Source organism: Dermacentor silvarum, chromosome 3, assembly GCF_013339745.2.
Source record: "Dermacentor silvarum isolate Dsil-2018 chromosome 3, BIME_Dsil_1.4, whole genome shotgun sequence".
Lineage (NCBI taxonomy): Eukaryota > Metazoa > Arthropoda > Arachnida > Ixodida > Ixodidae > Dermacentor > Dermacentor silvarum.
In genome coordinates, this window is record NC_051156.1 from 202416500 (window position 1) to 202442233 (window position 25734).

The 25734-nt window shown below is 46.4% G+C and overlaps 1 protein-coding gene across 1 annotated transcript in view; it reads right to left on the reverse strand.

The window, feature by feature from the left end:
- LOC119445159 (rab effector Noc2-like) overlaps positions 1-22087 on the reverse strand; it is a 57657-nt gene extending 35570 nt beyond the window's left edge. Inside the window, exons 1-2 of the mRNA XM_049664196.1 lie at positions 21458-22087; positions 7210-7307 (exon numbers count right to left, since the gene is read on the reverse strand). Coding sequence (XP_049520153.1) covers positions 7210-7307; positions 21458-21460 — 101 coding nt within the window. The 5' untranslated portion in view covers positions 21461-22087. The remainder of the gene's footprint in view (positions 1-7209; positions 7308-21457) is intronic.
- Positions 22088-25734: the final 3647 nt, after the last annotated feature.

Here is a 25734-nt window from a genome sequence, read left to right on the forward strand (position 1 = left end):
GTTTCCTTCACTTAGTACCCACGTCCGAACCCATTTCAGGTAGTTTTTGCGTGTTAATCTTTTTTGAGGCGTCATTGTCATGACCTACATGACACGCATGTCATGACATTTACGTGATGACCTATCATTTATGGTCGTCATATACTCTTGTCATGCTATGCCAAGTTTGGTACATACCAAGTTAACGAAACGACCACTAGAGCACAAAGGCGTAGATAGATAGATAGATAGATAGAGATAGATAGATAGAGATAGATAATAGATAGATAGATAGATAAGATAGAGATAGATAGATAGATAGATAGATAGATAGATAGATAGATAGATAGATAGATAGATAGATAGATAGATAGATAGATAGATAGATAGATACTGTCAAAGTAGTAAATGTTCGCCAAGAAATGCTTCGCATTTAAAAGCCGGCAGATCCCACACCCCGTGGGAATCGATGTTATGCGAAGCCGTATGTGGGGAGCCTATAAAGTTAACGAAACGACCATGAGAGCACCAAGACGTAGGCGGCTGTTTCATGACCTACATGACACACATGTCATGAAATTCATGTCATGAGTCCTCAAGTGTCCGTTTGTCTAGGCCCAAGAGACCTTAAGGCGAAAGCGTCAGTCATGCTCATGACTATATATATATATATATATATATATATATATATATATATATATATATATATGACTTTGACCATCAACCTTTAGAATTTTTCTTCCCTTAATACCACTCCCAACCCATTCCATTGGTTTTTGAGTGTTAATTGTTTTGTTGTTTTTTTTTTTTGAGTCATGGTCAATTTTGTTGAGTCATGCTCGTGACTGTGACTTCTACATCATCCTTTAGAGCAAGTTACCATTATAAACTCGTTTATGGCGTTGCAGTTTAGTGGACCGCAGAGAGCGATTCGCAGTATATTCACGGTACATACAGCAACAAAGCCGTGGCCGTTGCTTCGTGTATTAGCCCGCACTCTGCTAGCCGCCCGAGTAATCCTATTTCTAGGCCTTCACGTGGCTCATCTGTACACTGACTAGTCATAAAACCGTGCCGGTAGCGTAGGACCGCCATAGCAAGTATACAGACAGGTCCAAGGTTAAACAAAGGTCAGATGCGGCCAGTCTTTGCTTCTTTTTTGCTTGCAGAGCGCACGCGATGGCGCGGATATAGTGTAACGAAGCTTTCGTCAACATGCCCATCTGCCATAAAGGCTCATTTGCGAAGCTTCTGCACGTTCCAAAGCCCGCCAGTATTGCAAAGTAATGATCGACTTTCGAAGCGCAGTGCGTTATATAACGACCCCCTAGAGAGCCACTAAGCGAAGCGCTCGGATGACCAGAGATTTTCACCGTCGTGTCCTCTTTACAATGCCGTCCCAGAATATTTCTCTTCCTGTATCATTATTTCTCTTGAGAAGCTAACTCATTCTGTCAGTTGAAATTTGTGTCGTAATAGATATCATCGTCTTCGGGATCAGTAAAAAACAAACATACAACTGCAAAACGCATCAAGAATTTCAATTTTACTGTGAGATTTTTTTTTCTCGGTCCGACTGCCTTAAATATCAAAAACACTTCGGGGACGAAAGTTGACGAATTCCTAAAAAAAAATAAAGCATCAAGTTTCCGATTCGATCAGCAACTTCGCACCAGTAATAGTTGCCGCAATCTTGTACACTGTTCTATCTATATGATATAGAGCTATAAAGGCAGCAAATATGCTTTATCATTCCTTAGCTTATAAAACTGAATGGTGATGGATATAAGTGAACGGTGATGGATAAGTAGAATAAAGCCACAAAAATTATAGCTGGGTGAACGTTTTGTTTAAAAATAAAATCGAACAGTGTGGAACAAACATCGCTGTGACTATAACCTAGTGTGGAGGCCCCAAATGATAACATTACCGAAATAATTAATCCTAACCCAATCTTGCAGAGTTAAACTTTTGTCTTCTTTATTCTGAGTAGCGCATTTTGCATTTTAGAATAGCCGACGAAAAAGAGGCCTACCTCCCCATTTCCTGCATTTAAGATACTAAGAATTATAATATATAAAAATGTGCTCCAGACAGCCAGTAGATATTCCCTTCGTGTCATACATTTGAAAAAAATAAATAGTGCCAGGGACCGGTTAATGGGTGGCGAGTAAAACAATCTTCTTCCGTTCCCATGTATTCAAATCGATACTCCCAAAAGTACTAAAGTTCTCAGTTTAAAGAATATCTTTGTGATTCGGAGCGACTCCATCAACGTAATAGCATCGCTAATGAATATAAACAATTCCCACGCGTGGAGTTAAATGGAACTTCTTTAATGGCCACCTGTCTCAATAATTTACACCCCACCTTGTTTGCGGTTAGTAACATCAAACCCGTTCGCATTCGTGGAGAAAACATTACAAGAGTAACCCGATGCGTCGAAGTTCAACGACGCGAACGCGAAGAAAAGCAAGAAGTGCAGACCAGACGTAAGTACGTGTCGGCGTATTCGTAAATTTTCATTAATGAACACCACGTCATTGCTGATGCTGATTCTTCTGACCGTGTCCTGCCTGTTCTCCTCTCACCTTTTATATTTTTCTTTATCCTAGAAAGCTGCAAGGAGTTGGAAACGATGCCTTCGTCGTAATGGACACGCAATTTTGGAAGTAAGGAGTCAGCGAACAATTTGCTTTTTTTCTAACTTCGTGTCCAGCCGTACATTTGCGAGTAAAAAAAAAAGTATTAAACAAAACAAGCGTGGCTTCGCGTTACACCAATGATCACTTGGCGACGGGCGGCGGAGCCGCAGTTATTTGCGATATGGTCATTTAGAGGCGACAGAGTGTTTTACGACTCGAGCAAGAGCACAAATTAAAATGGAGGCTCGAGAACAAACAAAATCAGCCCGCTTCGGCTATTCCTTCATCATCGAACTCATTTGCTGCTACAGCGACAAGCTCTCACAGCAGACACCGCCATCATGATGATAATGATGATGAGAATGAGTCTCGGTTTCAGTCCAAGCCGCAGTCGCAATCCCGGGTTTCACGAGACCAAATGTAAATGACCGAGACTGATGGCATGGCGGCCCCGACCTCTCTATTATGGAACCCTAATCTGTATGTTGACGGTATGTTCACGGAACGCGGCCGTCGTCGACTTTTATATTCGATGATGATGATGATGATGATGATGATGATGATGATGATGATGATGATGATGATGATGATGATGATGATGATGATGATGATGATGATGATGATGTGCCTTCAAAACATGGCACGTACCCATAATGGGGGTGGACCACAAATCGGGTGGTTGTTCGCACGGGTAATGAATTCAGAAAAATAAGCTTGTGAAGGTAAAACTGCGAATAATGAAGTAGCGCATAATTAAGAAGTGAGACCAGATGAATGGCCGATTATATTTTAAAATAAATTAAAAGAAGATTCATTGAACAGTTTAGAACGGGAGGAATTCTCAATAACAACTTCTTCCTTGCGATGCACACGCAACGTCGTCTCCATCCCGCAACAGTATTGCCCAGTGTTTTTTATATTACTTTCTAAAATGTATTATCTGCCATGTGTCCTGCTGAATACATGTAGAGACGCCAACACCCTCAGAGCGTGCGCGGCGCTCGAAATCCTCGCACAAATTGTCACGCACCAACACTGCGCGCTACTCTTTTTATTTTTTATTCGCCCGGGGATGCCACGCGGCATATTGTCGGAATGAAATTACATGTAAGCACGGAGCCTCGTTTCATGCAGGCACTGCAACAGCGACTTATGAAGTACTTCGTCCATTAGCCATCGTTCACCGTATACTCAGGTAGGTCGCTTCTTAAGTTCACAACCCTTAAGTACACTTTCGCGGACTGCCTTTTGTCCAAGAGCACATCCAATGTAGATGCCAGGCACCCGCTGCGGACGCAGAAGCGGAGCTCTTCGGAGACGACTGAACATTACATAGTTTTAGGTTAGGGTGCCCAAGGCGTTGGCGGACGCCAACCGCGGACCGTACAAAAGAACGCAGAGGACCCACAATGGAGCTCGCGACTCCCGACGCTATTGTGTGGCTTGGGTACCCTATTCTAAAACTCTCTATTGTCTTTATATCATCATCACCAGTCTGTATTTATGTCACTGCTCTCCGTGCGATCTCCAATTACCCCTGTCTTGCGCTAGCTGATTCCAACTTGCGCCTGCAAATTTTCTAACTTCATCACCCCACTCTAGTTTTCTGCCGTCCTCGACTGCGCTTCCCTTCTCTAGGTATCCATTCTGTAACTCTAATGGTCCGCCTGTTACCCGTCCTACGCATTACATGGCCTGCCCAGCTCCATTTCTTAGGTACGAAGCACCGTATGCGCTCGGGCTGTCGGCGTCTCCTGTCGTCGTCGTAGTCACGGTAAGCAAGCGGCTCGTGCTCGTGCTCGGCACGCGCTCGTGCCACTGCTCCCGCGTTCGTCATCGTCTTCCACAGCTGACTAGCGCTGCCACTCATCATTCCAGTTTAGAATTTCACTTCTCTCCTGTCGTCGTAATGGGGAGGCCGCGTTTACGGGGTTATGAGCCATTGCTTAAAAGTCAGTATGAGCCCATTAGCGGTGCGTGAAAGAAGCCCGCGAAATAAAAGCAAAGTGGCTCGAGCGGCCAATCGCGAGGCAATTTTGCGTGTCTTCGCGGCCTTCTTTCATGCTTGCAAAAGCACTTTTCTGCAGCACGTTTCGAGCAACAGAAAGCTGTTTCTGAGCGTCAAAAAAAAATTAAATCATGGGGTTTTACGTGCCAAAACCACGATCTGATAATGAGGCAAGCCGTTGTGGGAGACTCCGTAAATTTTCGACCACCTGGGGTTCTTTAACGTGCACCTAAATCTAAGTACACGGGTGCTTTCGCCTCCATCGAAATGCGGCCGCCGTGGCCGGGATTCGATCCCGCGGCGTAGTGCTTAGCAGCCCAACACCATAGCCACTAAGCAACCACGGCGGGTATTTCTGAGCGTCAAAAAATCCCGCTAATACACTCAAAATTGCCGCGCGACTGTCCGCTCGAGGCACTTTGCGTGCATTCGCGAGCTTCTTTCACGCACGGAAAAACACTTTTATGTAGCCCGTATTGAGCAACAGAAAGCTGTATCACTAGTTTTTCATGTTGCTCTACAATTTTCTCATTCACACTTTTCATCGAACTATACTATTTCAGAAGGGCCGAAAAATCAGGCCCGTGCAGTGCTCTAATATAAAAGTCGTATTCTAGAAGCCGTAATCACCACCGCGCTAATCGGCTAGATGAATCGCGTAGTCCACCAACCAGCAAAGAGAATGGCGGTCTGTCAATATCATAAAGTGGCGGCCGTACAAGTAGGTTGAAACTTGTGGGTGGCGAAGACTACCGCGAGGCATTCCAGTTCGGTTACGGTGTAATTCCACTCAGCCTTGGTAAGCGTACGGCTTCTGTAGGCGATGACTTCGCGTCCACCATGTATCTGTACGAGTACTGCTCAAACACCCAGACCACAAGCATCAGTGTGAAGCTCAGTTGGCACCTCTGGATCAAAGTGGCGAACAATTGGAGCTGAGGCGAGTAGAATCTTTAGCTGACAGAATGCAAACTCACACTCAGTAGTCCATGTAAACGGTGTGTCCTTGTGAAGGAGCGACGTGAGCGAATAAGCTAGGCATGCAAAATCCTTAATAAAACGGCGAAAGCACGAAAATAGTCCCAGGAAGCTGCGGAGGACTTTCGCCGTCTTCGGCTGGTTTAAGTCACGATCGGCTGCAAATTCTGGGGGTCTGTGCGGATGCCTTCTTTGTCGACGAGGAAACGCAAAGCAAGAGTTTCACGCTCGCTAAAGTGGCACTTTTTTCGAAGTTTAGAATCAGTCCAGCTCGCCGTATGCAGTCAAGCACAACTTCGAGTCGTTGGTTGTGCTCGTGAAATGTCTTGCCGTAAATGACAACGTCATCCAGGTAATACATACATATTTCCCATCGAAGTCCCCGCAGGATGCTGTCCATGAATCATTCGAATGTCGCCGGAGCATTCCACAAACCGAAAGGCATTACGTTAAACTCGAAGAGCCCATCCGGCGTTACGAAGGCAGTCTTCTCCTTGTCTGGCGGATGCATCGGTATTTGCCAGTAACCTGAGCGCAGATCAACAGAGGAGAAGTACGACGCATAATGCAAACAGTCAATGGCGTCATCAATACGTGGCAGAGGATACACATCCTTCTTCGTTACTGCGTTTAGGCGTCTGTAGTCGACGCAGTATCGCCACGAATCGTCTTTCTTCTTGACCAATATGACTGGAGCCGCCCAGGGACTATTGGACTCCTGGATGATGCCTTTCTGTAGCATGTTTGCAACTTGTTCGGCGATCACTTTGCGATCGGCAGGAGAAACGCGATACGGCTTCTGACGTATTCGCGACGCTGTTCCAGTATTGATGCTGGTAAAAGCCGACAATGCCTAACAAGGTCTTTTCTCCCCCCTCCCTGCCCCCCGCCCAGAAAAAAGAACTATATCCATTGCAATTGAACGCATAACAGCAGATTCTATAGCTAAGGTCTTCCTCTTAACCTCCCTAAGTCCACTGTGCATAATTGTTTATGCATAGTGTAACGGGCAAGATAGCGCCTCATTGAAGACGCTCTGCATGTTAGTAGACTTATAGGTGATCTGTGGTTCATAAGAAGGAGAAGGAAGACGAAGAGAGCTAGGTAGGAGATAATGGGCGCTATATAAATAAATATTTTGTCCTTGTGTGAAGCGCCCGCTACAACAACAATAGCACATTCAATTAAGCAACCGTAGAAAACGAAAATAAACGACTGAAATCGTCGCACAGTGAGCCGCAGACTGTCTCGTCTTTGCTCAAATCGAGCGACCTGCTAGTACTGTTGGTGCTCGATATAAATGCACACCCGAGCGCGAGTGCTTACGCTTTAATAAAAATCCGCTGTTCTTAAATAATAATGGCGAAACAGCAGCTGTATTTCACGCTGTTTTAGTAAGTAAATAAGAATTGTGACAGACGGGACGCTGTTCGCCAGACGCGCCTTCAAGATGTCCGTGACTCTTTTGAGAAACATGCATATCCGGAATTTCTGACATCCAAGCATTCCCATGCATGCGACAGCACCGCAGTGCCACTTTTTTCCTTCTATGGGAAAAGGTAAGAATCCCTATTGAGGATGGTGCGGGAAAGCACTCACTTTGCCCGCAATGCCAGCTCCCGGTCGTTGGGACAGACCCACTTGTCCTTCTCGGCGAACTCGCTCATCGCTGAGTCTGCTCGGCTGTTCTCGGTGATCTGCAAAAAGAAAAAAAAAAGTGCACACGCGCACCGCTGTTTTCTTTGCTTCTGACCCAACAACCATCAAACACCGCACTTATGAAAATGGTTGTCTGGAATCAAACGCATGCGGTACAAGAGATACTGGCGTTTGGTGTAGGCCGAACTCACAATAATAATTCGCTGACAGCGAATTATTATCGTGAGTGTGGCCTACGCTATGTACTATGTACGTCTTCAGAACGACACTCATGTTGAGCGCTCGGGACCACCCCCTACAAAAAATGCATTTCTTTCACAGCTGGGTAGCCGCCTCCTGCAGCGAACACCGTAAGTGTACCTCACAATGTGGACAAATGTGCCATTCCTTGGCGAAAAGGATGTCATTAGCATCGAACATTCCCCAAGTAGGTGGACTGTTCCCTAAGTGTTGGACTGACTTATGCGTTCCCGCAAAATTCAGTCCGACAAGCCGACTATACCGTAATTTGTTTTGTTTGTGTAAACGCACTGCGCGCTCGATCAGGGCCGGCGCGTACCTACATGTCACAAGGAACAGAAATACAAAATAGAGAGAGAGAGAGAGAGAGAGACAATGTGGAAGAGCTCGCCATTCGCTTCTTTGATATGTGTGACAAGCGGCCCGAAACTTTGACTCCATCACACAGGCACGTTAGATGGAACATCATGTAGCTGAAAATATTCTATTTACAGACTATTTTAGTTCTTATCATACGCTTCACGAAAAACTGACGTATCAAAAAAAAAGATAAAAAAAGACAGACGCGGTCGATTTGGACTGACTGCGACCGCTGCGGTCGAGCGCGTTCTCTCATATTTTAATTCGAGGAGGTTCAATTTTAGCTATCGCCGCACGGCAGCGAACTGCCCGGACATATTGCCACTGACGTCACTTTGCTTCACTCTACTTCACTTTTTTTTTCGTCTTTCTTTCTTTCTTTCTTTCTTTCTTTCTTTCTTTCTTTCTTTCTTTCTTTCTTTCTTTCTTTCCTTCTTTCTTTCTTTGTTTCTTTCTTTCTTTCTTTCGCGGAACGGTGGATGACACTTCGACGTTTCTCAACGTTTCCAACAATAACAACACTAGTTGGCGTCACGCGAGCAGTCGTAACAGCCTGACTGGGTTGAGTGTGATGTGCCAATTACAGCAATACTCCGGATGTTTGCCAAACAGAGTTCAAAGACGTGCTCTGTTGATTGTTATGCGTCACGCCGCCATACTGCGCTGCCCTAATCGCTTCGGGCTTTCCTGCAAGGGCTCAAAACATTGCGCCGTAGCGAACATGACACGCAGCGAGCTATTCCTAGAAAGAGATAGAAAATTGTCACAAGGTAAAGGCAGGGAGGTGAACCAGGCTAAGCCCGGTTGGCTCACCCTGGTTCACCGAGATATATAGTTAATAATTATTAACTATCTCGGTTCGTCGCGCGCACGGAGAAGGGTACAATAATGTAAACTACACATTGTATTTCACCTTTCGAGTGAAAACAACCGCCGGGAAAAGTTAAGATCAATGCAGACAAAAGTGCAAGATAAAGCGTTTATGCTGTGTGTCCCTCTCTTTGTGCTTCGTCTTTTGCTGCACTTTTAAGTTTCGTTACTGTAATGCAATACCAACTAACCCACCTATACATCCGATTACAAGATCCCCTGTGTTGTTCAAGAAAAATCGAACCAAGCTTAAAAGATATGGCGCAACCAAAAAAGCACGGACAGTGTTACACAAGATGAGTCTCGGACTGGCGCACGAAACACAAGGCCAAAAGAAAACGTTGGTAAAATCGGTGACATTCAATCCCTCTAGAATAGCACCATACGTGTCTACGGCTCCCTACACAGCAGAGTTTCGTTAAGCTACAAAAAAAATGTGTGAGCCATAACTGCAAGAAACAGATTTCAAACAAAACAAGGAAGCTTTCCACGAAGATGTACAGAAAAATAAGAATGAATGAAAGAAGGAAACAAACAAACAAAGAGCAGCATGACACTCAACTCATTTAGTAACATCGTTTGTGTCCGTCTGCACTGTGAACTCCCTTTTCGTTGCAGGCATGACCAAACGAACATTACAGAACTTGCTACACCTTATGGCGAACAAAAGTTCGTAAACCTACTCCTACACGGTGTCGTAAACCTCTTCCTTCGCGGCGTTTTCGCCTCTTTTCATCTGCGCTGTAGGAACAGCAGGCTGCAGCAGGCTAGACCTTTCCAATTGCGGGTGATTCAATTCCTCGGTTCATTCGATCGCCAGCGACGACTGTCCCCGATGACGCGCACGTTCTCCATCCTCTCTTTAATCCGATCTCCGATGAGAAACCCTCTGCGTTTATGTTGTTGCGTCGGTGTGGGTAAACGGAGTTTCCACTGACATTTGATGCTATTGAAAAAGGCGATTGAGCCATCAGCTGCGCAGGACAGAAAGCACTTCTTCAATGCGTTGTGAAAACTTCTACGTCACTCACTGGTCATTTCGGTCTCTTTATCCTGAACTGGGAAATGAAAGTGATGAACAGGAGTTCTTTAACGTGCACCTTAAGTTACTTACACGGTTGTTTTTGCATTGAGAAGGGGCGGTGGTTTGGAAAGCTGCTCTTGTCACCTCCTTAATGTATTACTGTTACTCTAGCTACTGGCATATTACTTGGAAAAGCACCACTTGAAATAGCTCTGTTAAATATGTGTGTAATTGCAGGGGCTATCAAATCGAGTACATACTTAACAGGCTTAATAACTAATCCGTCTGCGTCACAACCATGACTGTTTTTAAGGCCCGTTAAAAGATTTGTCACCTCAGAAATAGAAGTAGGCTGAAAAAACAAAGACTGTGGTAATCTTGAGATATCTACGGAAATAACCGAGGAAGTAGCAGCGCTTCCTATCGGTACAAAAAAGTCATTAAAACAGTTCACAAGTTTATCCCCGCTTAGTAAAACGTTATCAAATACCCTGCAGTCGACAGCGTATGACACAGCCTATCTATTCAATACGATTTTTTTTTCCTGACGATGTCGCTTTTCCTAAGGCAATCACTGTCAAAAATTCGTCTGAAATATTCTTCTTTGATTTAAAAATGGCTTTGTTTAATTTCTTTCTAGATGATTTTAATTCTCGCAACGTTTTATTGTCGCGAGTCTTAAGGAAGGCCTCAAACATCCTGCTTTTCACGTTGATAAGTTTTACACAACCTCGAGTTACCCACTGTTTGCGAGCTTTCTTACAGCCATGGTAGGTTTTTCTCGGGGAAGGACACGCAATAACGTTGTTTAAATATTTGTAAGGAACTCATCTTAGGCAGCGTTCACATCTGTGAGAGCCGTTACCTAACTCCAATCAATAACTATCAGTGTTTGTCTAAAGGCCTCGAGTGTGCGCACTGATATATCGCAGCATGTTTTTCTTTCAATTCGTTTTTAATCATTGCCTGTTTTTGGAGCTATTAACACAACAGGCATATGCTCCCTTATATCAGATTATAACACGATAAATACATTTTGAGCAACCAACGTTGGGATGACACAAACTTGGTTGTGTCACCCTTCTCGCCTTCTCGGTTTTTCGGTCAAAAAAAGGTGTCGTTGTAGTGGTAACACGGGTTGGGGCAACAATTTTATTGCGTAATCCACTACACTGCAATGTAAGTAGCAAGTCAACAGCAGGTCCCGAGTCTTTCAAAACATCAACGTTTAAGTGGCCGCCTATTGTTAGGACGTTGCCATTATCGTTCGCAAGAGAGAGCAATTTATTGGGGAAAAAAACAAGGAAATCACGGAATGCTTCCACATAGCGGTCTACAAATGACACCAAACATTTGAGAGCCTTTTCCAATGCATAGGATTTTGTAATTGTCTGTGACAATATTGTGGTTATGCACTAGCTGAAAACCCGAGATATTGGTTTGCAAGGACACGCCACCACCTCTGCTGTCCTGCCGATTTCAAAATGAATGGTTATACCCTGGCATCAGAAGTTACTCAGAGTCGTCAATATGCTAGGTTTTGGTAAACATAACTATATTAAAAAAAACTGTGTTACAAGAGTCTATGAATATCGTTACGTCATCCCTTCTTGAGGACCGATCGAGCTTTAATGTGCAGAAGTTTAAGCCACTTATATTTATTCCTGTAGTAATTTGCGCAATGTGCGCTGGAAGAATTTTACAGTTAGCCATGATTCGATACAGCAGTGATGCGCAAATTCTCGCGGGATGCATCTGCTATCACCTTATCGCGATCACTTTCACGTTGAATTGACAGGACAGGTGACGTTTTATTGCGATAGCAATTATATGGACACTCTAAGTGCATTTCTGCCGTCGCCGTGAGGTTCCCTATAAAGTCCAAAGGCGATAAAATCATCGCCGTGCGCCGTGCGCCGTGCGCTGTGTGCGCGAGTGAAAGCGTACGAGGGTGAGCCGGCAATCGCGGCTCGATGTAGCGCACGCGAGGGAGAAAGGTAGACCGGAAGCGCGCCAGGCACGGGGGCAAGGCGACGGAGAGGGAGGGCGCTCCCTCTGGATCGTCGGCTGCTGCTGGCAGCGCGGCCGCGCGGGCGCCGTATCTCGAAAGCGATGTGCGATGTGGGCGAAGTGCGCGCCCCCGCGGGCCTCATCTTCAAAGCGACCTGCTATGGGGACAAAGTCCATGGACAAAGTGCAAATCACCCTCGTGTAGGAAGCGCAGTAGTGGCTTATAGAACTTATTGTCCCTGAGCCAAAGATTGTGTCTGTTTGATCCGTTCATAAGTTCCCCCCTGAGAAAGTGTGTCCAGCCCTGCGTACTATCTTCTGTATACCCTCTTGTGTACCATCTTGTGTGCCACCTTGCGTACCATAATTTATATCATCTTGCGTGTCTGGCAGTACACCTTCACATATGTAAATAGTCTGAACATACGAGGAGGGGGCAGGACGGCCGTTTGGCGGGCTACCGCACCTGCCACTTTTTTAGAACTCCTGAGGAATAACGAATTCAGAAAAAAAGATCTGTTCTTGTGGATAATGGCGGAACGCTAAAAGTAGTCGTAAACAAGTTAAAAATTGAACATGTAGCGCACTGGCAGGAGATAATATGAAGCATCGGTTACGCGGTATGTTTGCCATAAATCGAATAAAAGGTTAGGTCGAAGATTCTGTCACTACTCCTTCGGCGAGCGCCTTCGCCTTTTTGTCGCGGTCGCTTGGAAATCGGTCATACATGTATGTGTACGTCTGGTGCTTATATATACTATGCTTGCGTATTTAATATTACCAGTAATCCCGAGAACAAACATTGCCTCCATAAACTGAACACGATCCGTTGCATCAACATCTACCACGCGCGTCCCCCACAGGCAGGACACAGGCGTGTCCTGAAAATAATATCTATATTAATGAAGTATGTCTTGCCGGAACGTCCCTTTTCGAGAACAAGCTTTGACCACCTTTACTGTTTCGTGGCATATAAAAGATAAATGGTGCATACGTGTTTCGTGGCCCAATAGTCAAAGAAAGAAAGAAGAGGGGGCGTGCTGAGCTTTTCGAAAGCAACTTGGAAAGTAAAGGGTTAAGGACCGCCACAAGAGGATTTAAGAAAGAAAAAAAAAGGAAAGAAAGCTAATGACACGCGCGCGCTTCTAACGAACCGAGCTTAAACGCCCGACGTGGTGGTGATTGTACTTGTGGGCGTTCACAACACAATACCAGGATCGCCGCGCGCGCCGTAATAACCCGGCACCCCTTCCCCGGAGAGCGCATAATAAACACGAAGAATCTGCATGCCCGCCAGCCAATTACCGCCGCGGGGACCGGGCGAGGTTTTTTAAAGAAGGAACGCGCGCAACTGCGCACAAACAGTGAAACGGCGGCTAATTAATTCGCGATTAAGCGAACTCATCAGGGGCCGCCATATATGCGGCGATGCGACGCGGGGGCCCCCCGCGTTATCTTAATATCGACGAGAATAAAAGCGGGGACCGCGTCAGTCTTTTTCGGCGCGCGGGGGCGGAAGCCTCCGCGCGAGGCGTAAACGCCAGGAAACACCTGCCGCGGACGTGTTCCGAATATGACGCGTTAAATATAGATCGGTCGTAAAAGAAAACGTGCGATTCGCCGTACGAATAATCGACGCTAACAGTATCGGGCACGCTGCAACAGGTTCTGATATAGGTTCGATCAGCTTCGAACACCTATAGCCTACGTCATCTTTTCAACACATGCCAACAATCGCAGCATCCGTCTCTCCAACAGGTTCCAACAATAGCAGCAGCCATCTTTCCAAACGTTCTAACAGTGGCAGCAGCCACCTTCCCAACAGTACTAGCAGGTTCCATCAGCAGTGATCTCTATCATTCCGATAGGTTCTAACGAGCAGCAGCCAACCTTCCAACAGATCCCGACAAAACCGTGGAAATATACAATTAAGGATGGTGAATCGGGAGAGTTTGAACTTATAAATGATAGCACACGGTCAGGGACGGCACAAAAATAAATACCATGTCTTTGTAATCCTCTCTCTTTCTCTCTCTCTCTCTCTCTCTCTCTCTCTCTCTCTATCTATCTATCTATCTATCTGTGCGTGCGTGCGTGTGTGCGTGTGTGCGTGTGTGCGTGTGTGTGTGTGTGTGTGTGTGTGTGTGTGTGGTGTGTGTGTGGTGTGTGTGTGTGTGTGCGTGTGTGCGCGTGTGTGCGTGTGTGTGTGTGTGTGTGTGTGTGTGTGTGTGTGTGCGTGCGTGCGTGCGTGCGTGCGTGCGTGCGTGCGTGCGTGCGTGCGTGCATGCGTGCGTGCATGCGTGCGTGCGTGCGTGCGTGCGTGTGCGTGCGCGCGTGTGTGTGTGTGTGTGTGTGTGTGTGTGTGTGCGTGTGCGTGTGTGTGTGCGTGTGTGTGTGCGTGTGCGTGTGCGTGTGCGTGTGTGTGTGTGTAACACTTAAGGAATCCGTCCGGCGTAGCAGTTAGCGAATATTGCCGAGAACGCCGACACACACCTTTAGACAATTCAAAAAATAAAATAACGCAACTAACAAGCTAGGCAGCAGCACGCTTCCAAAGCACACAAGCTCGGCGGTTGCTGAACCCAATGTGTAGCTGATATATCATCCGACCGGCCGCTCCTTATTACAAGCGTCACACCGCTCGTGTATGCAGCCGTTGCCGCAAAGCTCCTAGAAAGGGTTGTGCAAATATTATACACGGGCGTCGCAACGCTTGCCTGGAACATCACCGCGCGCCGTATACGTGCGTCGTTTCGTGCAACTTTCAAGACGTCCTCCAAGAAACCGAAAGATAGCAAGAAAGAAACACAGTGTAACATAAGGCTTGTGCCAGGGTTATGCACGACACTTCCGACAGTGACAGGAAGAGATGACGTGTACACGTCACCCGGCTCTCGGCTGACTTCCGGCCATGTACAGGCGACATTCATTAGAAACGAAGTACAGGCACACATACAAAACCAGAACGCAAAAGTCTGCGAAAGAAAAAAACGAAATAGTGACCAACAAAAATAAGAGATCTTTCTGGCGATCTAAGCGCGCAAGCTTGCAGCAAGGCTAGCAGGAGGCTCTGCGTAGATCGCACACAGAGGCGCATATTATGCGCCTCGGTTCCATGGTCACGTGCTGCGAAGAGGAAAAAGAAAAGATGCTTTTTGTTTGCAGGTTCAGCCGGGTTCTGGAAAACTTCCGCGAGCAGTTTTGCGTTGCCATCCTTTTCGGAATGGTTGGGTTTTCGTCGCATCTATTTGGGTCCCATGCATATATCCTTCGAGCCTTACCCCGAGCTCCGTCCTCCGGTGAATTTTAAGCAGCGCGCCGTACTGCTCACGTAAGGCGACAACCGATCCGACGGCGTTGACATTTCGAGAAACGCAACGAACGACCGTGCCGACTGTCACGGAATGGGATCAAAGCTCCTCCGAGAGCTTGCCGTTTCGATCGCTTGCGCGGGAGGGTGTGTACGCTTGCAACCGCTCTCACGCCTCGAAATTCTGTGGCTCGGTGCCGTGAGAAAACAAAAAAAAAAGCTAACAAGAACAAAGCCTCATGGCATAAAAACTGCTACAGAAAGAACTTGCGATCGCAAGTTCGGCTCTCTCGTGACGCACTGTGCCACTGACGTATTTGCTTTTGTTCATCAATCGCCGCTTCAGCTATATAGACAGTTTTCACAGACGTCACGGTGGCCGCCATTTTCTGGTACTATAGCACGTCGAGAAGCGGCGTATACGCAAGAAACGGGACAGCATGAGAGCACGACAGGCGCGTCTTGTATCAAAAGACAAAGCGATAAGAGCGATAAAACCGGTGAAAAACGACAGTCGATGTCAAAAAGCGAAACAATGTGCGCGTGATAATACGGTGTCCTGACGTCATCGTGGCTGCCATGCTTTGGTACTAGCACGGTGAGAGCTGCGTCTGTGACGTCATATGAACACTATATATAGGTCGTTGACGGACTTGCGCCAGCGAGGCGAAGATAGTGAACGTGCCTTGGTGACAGGGTTGGTAACATTCTGTTGTACAACGTAGCCAGGCTGTGACCCAACCACTTCGATTTTAGCGAAAGGTCGCTAATTGATGACGTCGCTAAGTATAGCGGCAATTGCGAAAGCTCGCGAAGTGACGGGCATATGACGGCGGTCGTGGGTGGCGATGGTTAAAATTGGCATCCACCTTACACTCTTATAAAATTTTGCAACCTTTGGGGCTTATCTTGTCCCACAACGATAACCGTCATCCGCCTTGCTTGCGTTTACTTTCTTGAAAACCCTTGCGTTCGCTCCTTGCCTGTCGAGAATGCTATGTCACGCTGATAGAGCGCGTATGCCGTTCGTAATCTGGAAGTACCGGGCTCGCAGAGTTAAAGAAAGGAAATGTGGGCGAGATAGATGACGATTATTTTTGTCGGACAAGACAAGCCCCAAATGGTGCAAACGTTTTTAAAAGTGTATGCTGTAGAGCACAGCTACAAAGAAACCCGAGCTACAAGTTTCTCTTTCATGAATGTGCTTCCCCCTTACGGATTTCCGCAGAACTAATATGTCATATTTTGCGGCCCTACACACTCTAAGAACAGTTGCACCCGTTGGGGCGTATTTTTGCCACAAAACAATAATCGTCATCTGACTTGCGTGGCTTTCCTTTCTTTAACGCTGTGCGCCCGGCACTTCTCGGTCACGAACGACAAGAGTGTTATCAGCGTGACACAGCGTTCTCGACAGGAAAGTAGCAAGTGCAGAGTTTTCAAGATAGGAAACGCAAGCAAGACAGATGACGATTATTGTTGTGTGGCAAAAATGCACCCCAAAGGGTGCAACTGTTCTTAGAGTGCACTGTAAAATAATATACACCCTTAAATGAGTCTATAACTCCCATGCTTACACCCTTTTTGAGTGTAAGGGTGTTAGTCACACACATTTACACCATTATTCGCTTTTAAAGGTGTAAATTATTTTACAGTGTAAGCATCAAGTTACTTTGCGATCTGCTAGCTTCCTGGGTAGCTTACGGTAGAGCGACCGTCTCACGAAGCCGGCGGTCTCGGGTTCGACCCCCGCACTAAGGTACATTTTGCTTCAACTGCGAAGCTTTCTTTCTGAGGAGCCCGTTTGGGTTTGCTTTGGCCACGGCGGCCGCATTTCTATGGGGGCGAAATGCGAAAACACCCGCGTGTACTTAGATTTAGGTGCACGTTAAAGAACCCCAGGTGGTCCAAATTTCCGGAGTCCCCCACTACGGCGTGCCTCATAATCAGATCGTGGTTTTGGCACGTAAAACCCCATAATTAAATTTAATTTTGGGTTTCCTTTCTAGCTTCGTGCTGCAGTAAGGTGGATGCCTATTTTCCCCTCCGTGAATGGTCCTCCACCTTGCGGGCTTCCGAAGAACTGATTTGCTACTCCGAGGGCTAATCGTGTGTGCAAAATATGCGCGAGAAAATTGACGGAGAGAGGACGGCCCACGTGGTGGCCTAATGATAGACCACCGCCCACTTTAAGTGCGGAAGATGCGAGCCCAGCTCCTATGCCTGCGGCAACTCATCTTTTCGTCCGTTTCCCTTCTCCTTATTTTTTCCACATTTCAATAAAAACATTAACAGCTAATTTCCGTATGAATTTTCGGTTTCATTATCTGTTTGCTTCATAAGGTTGTAATGAACAAAAAAAATCGAGCCCTTGCTTGCTCTTGTTCTCCGAGCTCGAAACAAGAACCAAGACGCGCACTACATGCCTCACAAGCGAGAGCGCGCCACTCAACGTCCTGCAGATGGTCGACGAGTTCGCTCTAAGTTAGACCACACGAGTGGTGAGAATGCTTTGGAAATATACAAACACGCACACAACCAAACAATCAATGCGCATTGTCATTGTGTACGTCGAGCTTCTTAGGCGGCACGTGAAGAACCGAATTCAGCATTAACGGAGGAGTGTGCACTGTGGACTTGAGAGTGCCTTAAAGGTAGAGAAGAGATAAATTATATAGCGAAATGTAGTAAGGAAAAAGGGGAAGTAAAAGCGAGACGGCTCGATCGCACTCAGCGCGGAGCGTAATGCGAATTCAGACGTTCCCTGTATGGACGGAGCATGTGAAGCAGCGGCTTGCCCCACAAAACTGCGCAGGCGCGTACACGTCGGCATATAACCTTGTGTGGTTTGTCTGGACGCTCTCAGCATCTACTCGAGGAGATCCATCCACGCGGCAGCGTTCTCTCGTCCAAACGAATAGACTTGTTTCGTTTGTTTCCTCATTTGTCCCACCCCCGGATGCAGTTTCTCGCGGTGACTGACAAAAAAACAACGAGACCAGAGCTAAGCCTCTCGAAGGATCCCACGTCCCTTTCCATTCGTATACTGCCGCTGCCTCCACTCCGTTAAGAGGCATTCGCATGCATGGTCTGCCGAGTCTCGGCGCATAATCCCGGGCTCGTGTTATTATGTGTCCCATATCGCTCCAAGGGCAAACGGCGGATCACTCTGTCAGCATTCGGCCGCTGAGTGCCTTCTCTCAGAATCACGAGACACTCATTTCCACACCACTTCCGCCAAAGGGTCGACGCCATAGTGTCCTTTTTCACCTATTTTCTTCATCTATGTCCTTGTTCTTTTTTCGGGACAAACATTTCCAGGTTGTGGTTCTCCTTTTGTTTCCTTCTCTGCCCCTTCCATTCAATGCATCGCCTTCGTCGTGAAACGATTGGACTGCAAAAATAGCTCATCGTCTGCTTCCACGCCTGAACCGACGGGTCTTGGCCTAAAGCTTTCGGTAGCAACGAAGTGAGCCAGAGTTTTGCGCATTTTCGCGGATCACCGCCTATGTTGTGAGCGCGCCTCATATTTAACCTTTTCCCTTCTGTCCAGCCTATATATAAGTACTCAGGGCGCTATAGACGCAGCTGCTTTTCGAGTGTGCAGCTATTTTTATAAAACAGGACTGTAGTATAGATATTTCCGGCACCTGTTTCTCATTCATATTGCGCATACAATTCAAAGTACAGTTGGCATCCTTTCATTCGGTCTCTCTTACTTAGTTTTTTTTTTTTTTTGCTGTTTCTTTTTCTTTCTTTCCTTCTTTTCTTTTTGTCCTTTTTCCTCAAAATTCAATTTGGGGTCCTCTCCACTGGGGTGGCCACTGTTCATTTGTTATTATTGGCTTTAAGCTCGGGATTCCCTCCCGTAGTACGGGCATTCACTCTCATTTATTTTTGCTTTCCTTTTGTCTTTGAGGGCACACTAAAGCGATAGGGTAGAGTCGCGTGCAAAAATTACAGGAGGGAACTCTGGCAAGGTCTATACGGGAGCTATACTATACTATATTCTATATACTATATACTATATACTATATACTATATACTATATACTATATACTATATACTATATACTATATACTATATACTATATACTACACGTAGTGCATCGACATGCCTAATCTTCGTCCCTCTGGCTTCCAACGGTTTTGTGACTGTGCAAATCGATCATTTAAAAAATATATATTGCCTTACAAATAGCATAGCTATTCGCATGACTATGCCCATGCGAGAAACCTTATTGCCATCGTGCGTTTAAAACGCACAAAAAAGGAAGTTTATTATTTATTTATTTTTCGAGCTTACGACATATAATATGTAAAAAAGAACTGTCAGCCCTTCCACTGGGGTGGAGATGGAAGACCAGAGAAGCTGTACTATGGTGGGAATTAGGTATTTTCAATTGTGACTACTAAGATGTGATGGTGTAATTGATTATTTGAACTATTAAAGAATGATAAATATATATGATCCGGCGGTTTTCATTTATTTAGTGACCCCAGGGACCATGGCTTTACGCCCTCGCCCTCGCGCGCTTTCACTCGCACATAAGTCGCGTTTGCTCTCCGCCGCACGTTCACTCCCCGTGAAAGCGCGCGTCACTCGCACATACAGCATACGGCCAATGAGAGTTTTTTTATTATTATTAGTATTGCCGGACGCGACCATCGAAGAGTGAGCCCTTAACAGCTTCACTGTAAAAAAAAAAAAAAAAAAAAAAAAACATAACGCTCAGAGAACGGCTGAAGCCACGAGCGTGAAAGTACACGGACCCACAAGCTCACCGAAATATAAATATAAACTGAATTTATTCCTGTAATTCAGACGCGCAAAATGAAATTGACGAGTGCACTGGAAAATTCGCAATGCTAAATTTAGAGTTGAGTTCTCAGTTTCAAGTTACAATTATAGGCGGAGAAGGGAATCGGCTTTATAGCGGTATCCCTGGTCCGTATACACTTGCTCAGGCGAGTGTTGCCCATTATTCCAGTGTAGATCCTAGGTGAACGATCGCAGTGCTAGATCTCATTCTAGTTATTTTTTGTAATGAAACTCTATACGATCGACGAAACTATAAAACAGGTGCCACGCTATCACCTCGTAAGACCTCTTGTACAATATATTGCACATTGCCTTCAACTTTTTTTTCTAAATTCACTCGGAAGTGATTACGCCAAATATTCACTCTGGGTATCAAGTACGGTGCATTTGTAACTGTAAATAAGTGATTTACTCATATTCCTGTCATCCGCTTTCGAGAAATCTGACACTAAATTGATCTAGACCTCAGTGCCGTCCCAGACGGTGGAAAGCAACCTTGAAGTGTGTTTCGAAATCACTGAGATTGCGGGAAAATACCAGACGCGGCAACAACATGGCAATGTACTACATGTAGTTCCATCTTCATCTCTGTTTTTAGGCAATGAAATGCAGTTTTTATCTTAGCTACACGTAGTTCCATCTTCATCTCTGTGTTTAGGCAATGAAATGCAGTTTTTACCATAGCAGAAGTAACTAACTGGGCCGGGACGGTCGTGGCAAGCAATTGGCCACCACCCTTCGGACCACCGGTAAGCTATAATTTAACGACCTCTTCATGCCGTAAATAAAGTTCTCTCCTCTCTCTCTCTCTACCATAGTAAAGATGAGGAGATATTTGTTTACATATATGAAGCGCAGTTTTTGGCATCTAACCATGGTATTTAAATTTTAAAGATTGTTTTTCACGTTCATAAAATAACAATAGACAATAAGAAAAACATCTTGAAGCGCGATTATGCCTTATATCTGTATTCGGGTCTCAGGAGGATAGGACTGGCAGTGTCTCAGGCAGTGTGTCACTCGTGGAATCGAAGCTTCGGCGAAAGTTGTAAATCGCGGGTTTATCGCGCCAATCCAACCATGCACTTAGCGCGCTTCCGCGTTCGGTGCGCCATAAAGCGCGGGGCGTCTCGTATGCGTTATAAGATGCACGCGGGATATTCGCGCCGCAAAAAAAAAAAGGACGCCTCCATTGTAAAAACCAAGCTTGCCGAAAGCTGATGTCCTCCTCCATCAGAATTATTTTACGCTTGCATATAGAGCTGTCGTCGTCACGAGCCAGCCAAGTCGAATGAGTGACGATATTTAGAGCACATTATACATAAATTTAAGAAGCTGGACTGGCGAATTGCTCTGTCGGACTTTAACCTGCGTTTCTTCACTGAAAAAGAAAAGACTTTTTTGTGTGGAGAGAGTTATAGCAGAGCTTGTCCTTGCAAATTTTCCGTCCTAGCCTCGACGCCAATGGCGTCATTCTGCGAAGTCACATATATAGCTGAACTCTGGCGGATTCGAGTTCGTTTTTAAGCAGGAAGACCCAACACAAAATTTACCATGCTGAGTTTTTCTTTGCTGTTGTTGTCGTTTTCGTCAAGCAACTATAACTATCTTCGTCGAGGCATTTACACAATCCATGACGACACAATAAGTTGTTTAGGGAACTACCACGTGGCGCGCCCCTGTCTTTCACTTTTACAACCATTTTTTTTTTCCTCGAGATATGGTCGCGCGGTGCTTGCACGAAGCTCCAATGGGAAAAAGGTGGACAGGAAGCCGGTAGTGCCGCGACTCTATTCTGCAGCTAATCTTCTTGATATTCAAACCACACTTCCTTAATACCCTCAGGAGTCACTCACTTCCTCGTGGTAGACGTTGAAGATTTGCCTCAACTCGTCTCTTCGCAGTGGGATCCCTCCAAGTGGAACCAGCCACGTCATCTTGGAGGTGTCCGAATCCTCCTGCTGCTCCAACGCGCAGGGCCATCTATTGCGACAGCGACTTCACCGTCGTGTAAAACGCGAGGTTGAACGGCAACTGCCGCAAAACGACTGAAGACGTGAGTGAGCGAGTCCCGTCCCGCCACATCGCTTCCTCCGACTTATTGTATTGCCTATAGCATGTGCTCCATTGACACCTTGAAGAATTTAAACGCCATACACAAAGTGAATAATGTTGATGACTGTAAGCTGCTAACGTAAGATGACGTAAGATAATAACGATGAATGATTAGGAAGTAATGATAGGACAATGAGATATAAAAGTACGGAAGAACTCATCTCACGATGACTGTCGACGGTAATGCGATTAGCATTCAAGCTATGTAGCGACGCACCGTATTTCTAAATGAACGTGTGTTGTTTAGTGGCGCAAGGGCCAGCGTATTTCTAAAGTCGCGTTTATCTGTAATGGTCATTCTGAGACTTCCGTCGCTTCGGCTATATGCGACATGCTCCTGTATATGTAGCCTCACTTTGTTGTGGCACTCGCTCGCCAAGGTCGCCGATGAGCATGACGGCCACGGTATGACGGCGACGCAGTGACGACGAGATAACGACGAAGAAGGAACGACGTCGACGAGACGATAAAGGTGGTACGACGAGGAATGCACTAAGACAATGAGATGACAATTCCTAAATTATGACGATGGCATAACGACGGCATCGTGGCGACGACGACATATGGGAGACTGGGATGACGACGAGGGCGTGACGAGAGTCGAGTGACAAAGCTGGAATGAGGACGATCGCATGAGCACGACGGCATGAGAATAGAGGCATGACTGTCTGACATTGACGACATGACAATGCGTCATGCCGGCGTAATAACGATTGCATGACGACAGTATGATAAGATAGAAGGACGAAGAAGGAATTACGTCGATGGAACGACAGAGGCGGTATGGCGAAAACGGCATGACAGCAATGTAATATAACTTTATGAAGTGATGACATGATATAACAATGGCGTGAACGACGACCGTGTGATGACGATGACGTGACGACGGCATCACGAGAATCGGATGTCGAAGTTAGGAAGACGATAATGTAACAACCGCGGTGGCATCACGACGACTGCACGAAGACGACGCAATGACGAAGATGGCGTGAAAACACTATGAGTACAATGTCCCGGATGACGACGAGTGTTTGACGACAATGGCTGATGAAGGCTGCATGACGAAGCATGTACGACGACGGTGGCATGACGGGAGTCGGATGACAAAGCTGGAATGACGATGATGCAACGGCCACGAGCACATTCCTAGTGGCCCAAGCTGGTAGATAACTTCAGCCACGAAGAAGCAGAAGAAGAGGATAGATAGATAGATAGATAGATAGATAGATAGATAGATAGATAGATAGATAGATAGATAGATAGATAGATAGATAGATAGATAGATAGATAGATAGATAGATAGATAGATAGATAGATAGATAGATAGATAGATAGATAGATAGATAGATAGATAGATAGATAGATAGATAGATAGATAGATAGATAGATAGATAGATAGATAGATAGATAGATAGATAGATAGATAGATGAAATAGGCGAAGAATGCGAGTGAGTGAGTGAGTGAGTGAGTGAGTGAGTGAGTGAGTGAGTGAGTGAGTGAGTGAGTGAGTGAGTGAGTGAGTGAGTGAGTGAGTGAGTGAGTGAGTGAGTGAGTGAGTGAGTGAGTGAGTGAGTGAGTGAGTGAGTGAGTGAGTGAGTGAGTGAAATTTATTGGAGGTCCGGCGAGGACGCGAACTCGTCGCGCACCTGACTAGTCCCACATCGGGACCGGCAGGTCTAGCCTACCGGCCCGGTCGCGGGCACGCCGGACAGCCAGGATTTGCTTGTCTAGGGCGGGGCCACGCAGAAGCGAGTCCCACTCCTCCTTGCTGAACTTGGGATATCTCTACCCGCACTCCCAGAGCATGTGTGCTAGAGTAGAGGTCTGCCCGCAGGACGGGCCGGCGTCGTCACGAAATACGTCGGCGTAACTTCGTGTAGAACGGCCAGACACGGATATGTGCCGGTCTGTAAAAGTATATAAGAAACGGCTTGCGCTCTACTCAACTTGGGGTGAGGGGGTGAAAAGACCCTTCTTGACATGTAGAAGAATTTCGTAACCTCGTTGTGAGTAGCGGGATCATCCCTGTGGCCGTAGGGGGGAGGGGTGTCGGCGCTTCTTACAGAGGAAGCGCGGTCGCTGAGGTCGCGCGCAGCCTCGTGAGCAGACCCCGACCGACCCTAAGTGAGCGGAAAACCAGTGAATCGAATGATGCGTGAGAGCATCCGGACTGGAGACGCTAAGAAGACGAGCAGCTTGCTCGGCGATGCGACCCTCCTGAAAATCCCTAACTGCCGTTTTGGAATCGCTATAGATCTCGGACCCACGACCGTCCAGTAGGGCGAGGGCGGCTTACTCGGCGACTTCGGGGTCTGAAGTGCGAATCGAAGCGCTATTGGAAATCTTGCCACTGGAGTCGACCACGACGACGGCAAAGGTCTTCCCATCGCTGTACTCCGCGGCATCAAAGAAGCTTGCTCTGATGTCTTGTTGCTTGATCTGTTTGAGGATCGCTACTGCTCTCGCCTTGCGTCTGCCCTCGTTGTGGACGGGATGGATGTTTCGGGGCACGGGGACCACTTCGAACTTGTCTCGAATGCACCTAGGGATCGGGGTACTGACCCTCGAGAATCCCGCAGGGGGTAACCCAGCTCTTCGAGGATGCGTTTACCTGCCGCTGTGGTGGTCAGCTAGGCGAGCGAGTTGCGCGCTTTCTTGGGCTTCGGCAATCTCCACGGCGGTGTTGTGTACCCCGACCTTGAGGAGATCCCCGGTATAGGTCCTGATGGGTAGCCCGAGAGCCCTTCTGACTACTTTTCGGATGAGAGCGTTGAGCTTGTCTCGCTCCGCTCTGAGCCAGTTGTGCATAGAAATCGTGTACGTTAAGTGGCATAGTACAAAAGCGTTGATCAGGCTGAGGAGATTGGCTTCCTTCATGCCTCGTGGCGAAGAATGCTAATCGCATTGAAACACGAAACGTTCAGTGTTCTTACACGCATGTCATAAACGACAGGCCCTGCTTTATCTAGATAGCTAAGAGCGATATAATGAAAGTACCAGCGAGAGCGAAATAAAAGAAGTAACGTCGTTATTAGACCATAATAATGGCCTTCGCGCAAACAACGCCGCCGGCGGAATAAGGGAATGGTCGAGCGCACTGCAAGCAAAGCGGGGATCACGGCTTTGTCTCACTACAATTCCTGCGATCCAGAACATGAGAAGTTTATGAAAACCGTAAAGAGAGCAAGCCATGGTTTAATATGTGAGCAAAGGATTTTTTCAATTGCGATAACATATGCCGCGGTTCACGAATTCTTATAGCATCACAGAAGGGGAAATAGCAGGAACGGAACCTATCGCGCATATTGTCACAGTAGCAAAGGCTGCCAACGCATTTTAGATGCTTGAATGCACTGTTGGTAAATCAAAACTATAGTAATTATACCTCGCATATTGTCGCACACACGTGCGCACGCATGGACACAGAACACATCTGCACACATACACGAACACGCACGTACGCATGTACGAGGCGCTCCAAATCGGTGGTGTAAGGTGGATGTTGCTAACATCAGGCATTTCATGCAATTGAACATGTTCGAATGTTTCTAATTTGTTAACGAAGTGAATGAGCCAGCGACCGAGAGGGTGAGTGCAGGTCCTATGAATGTAATAATTGAATGAGAAAACGATAGAGTGAGTTAGTCGGGATCGTTCCTGAATTGATTGATTGATTGATTGATTGATTGATTGATTGATTGATTGATTGAATGA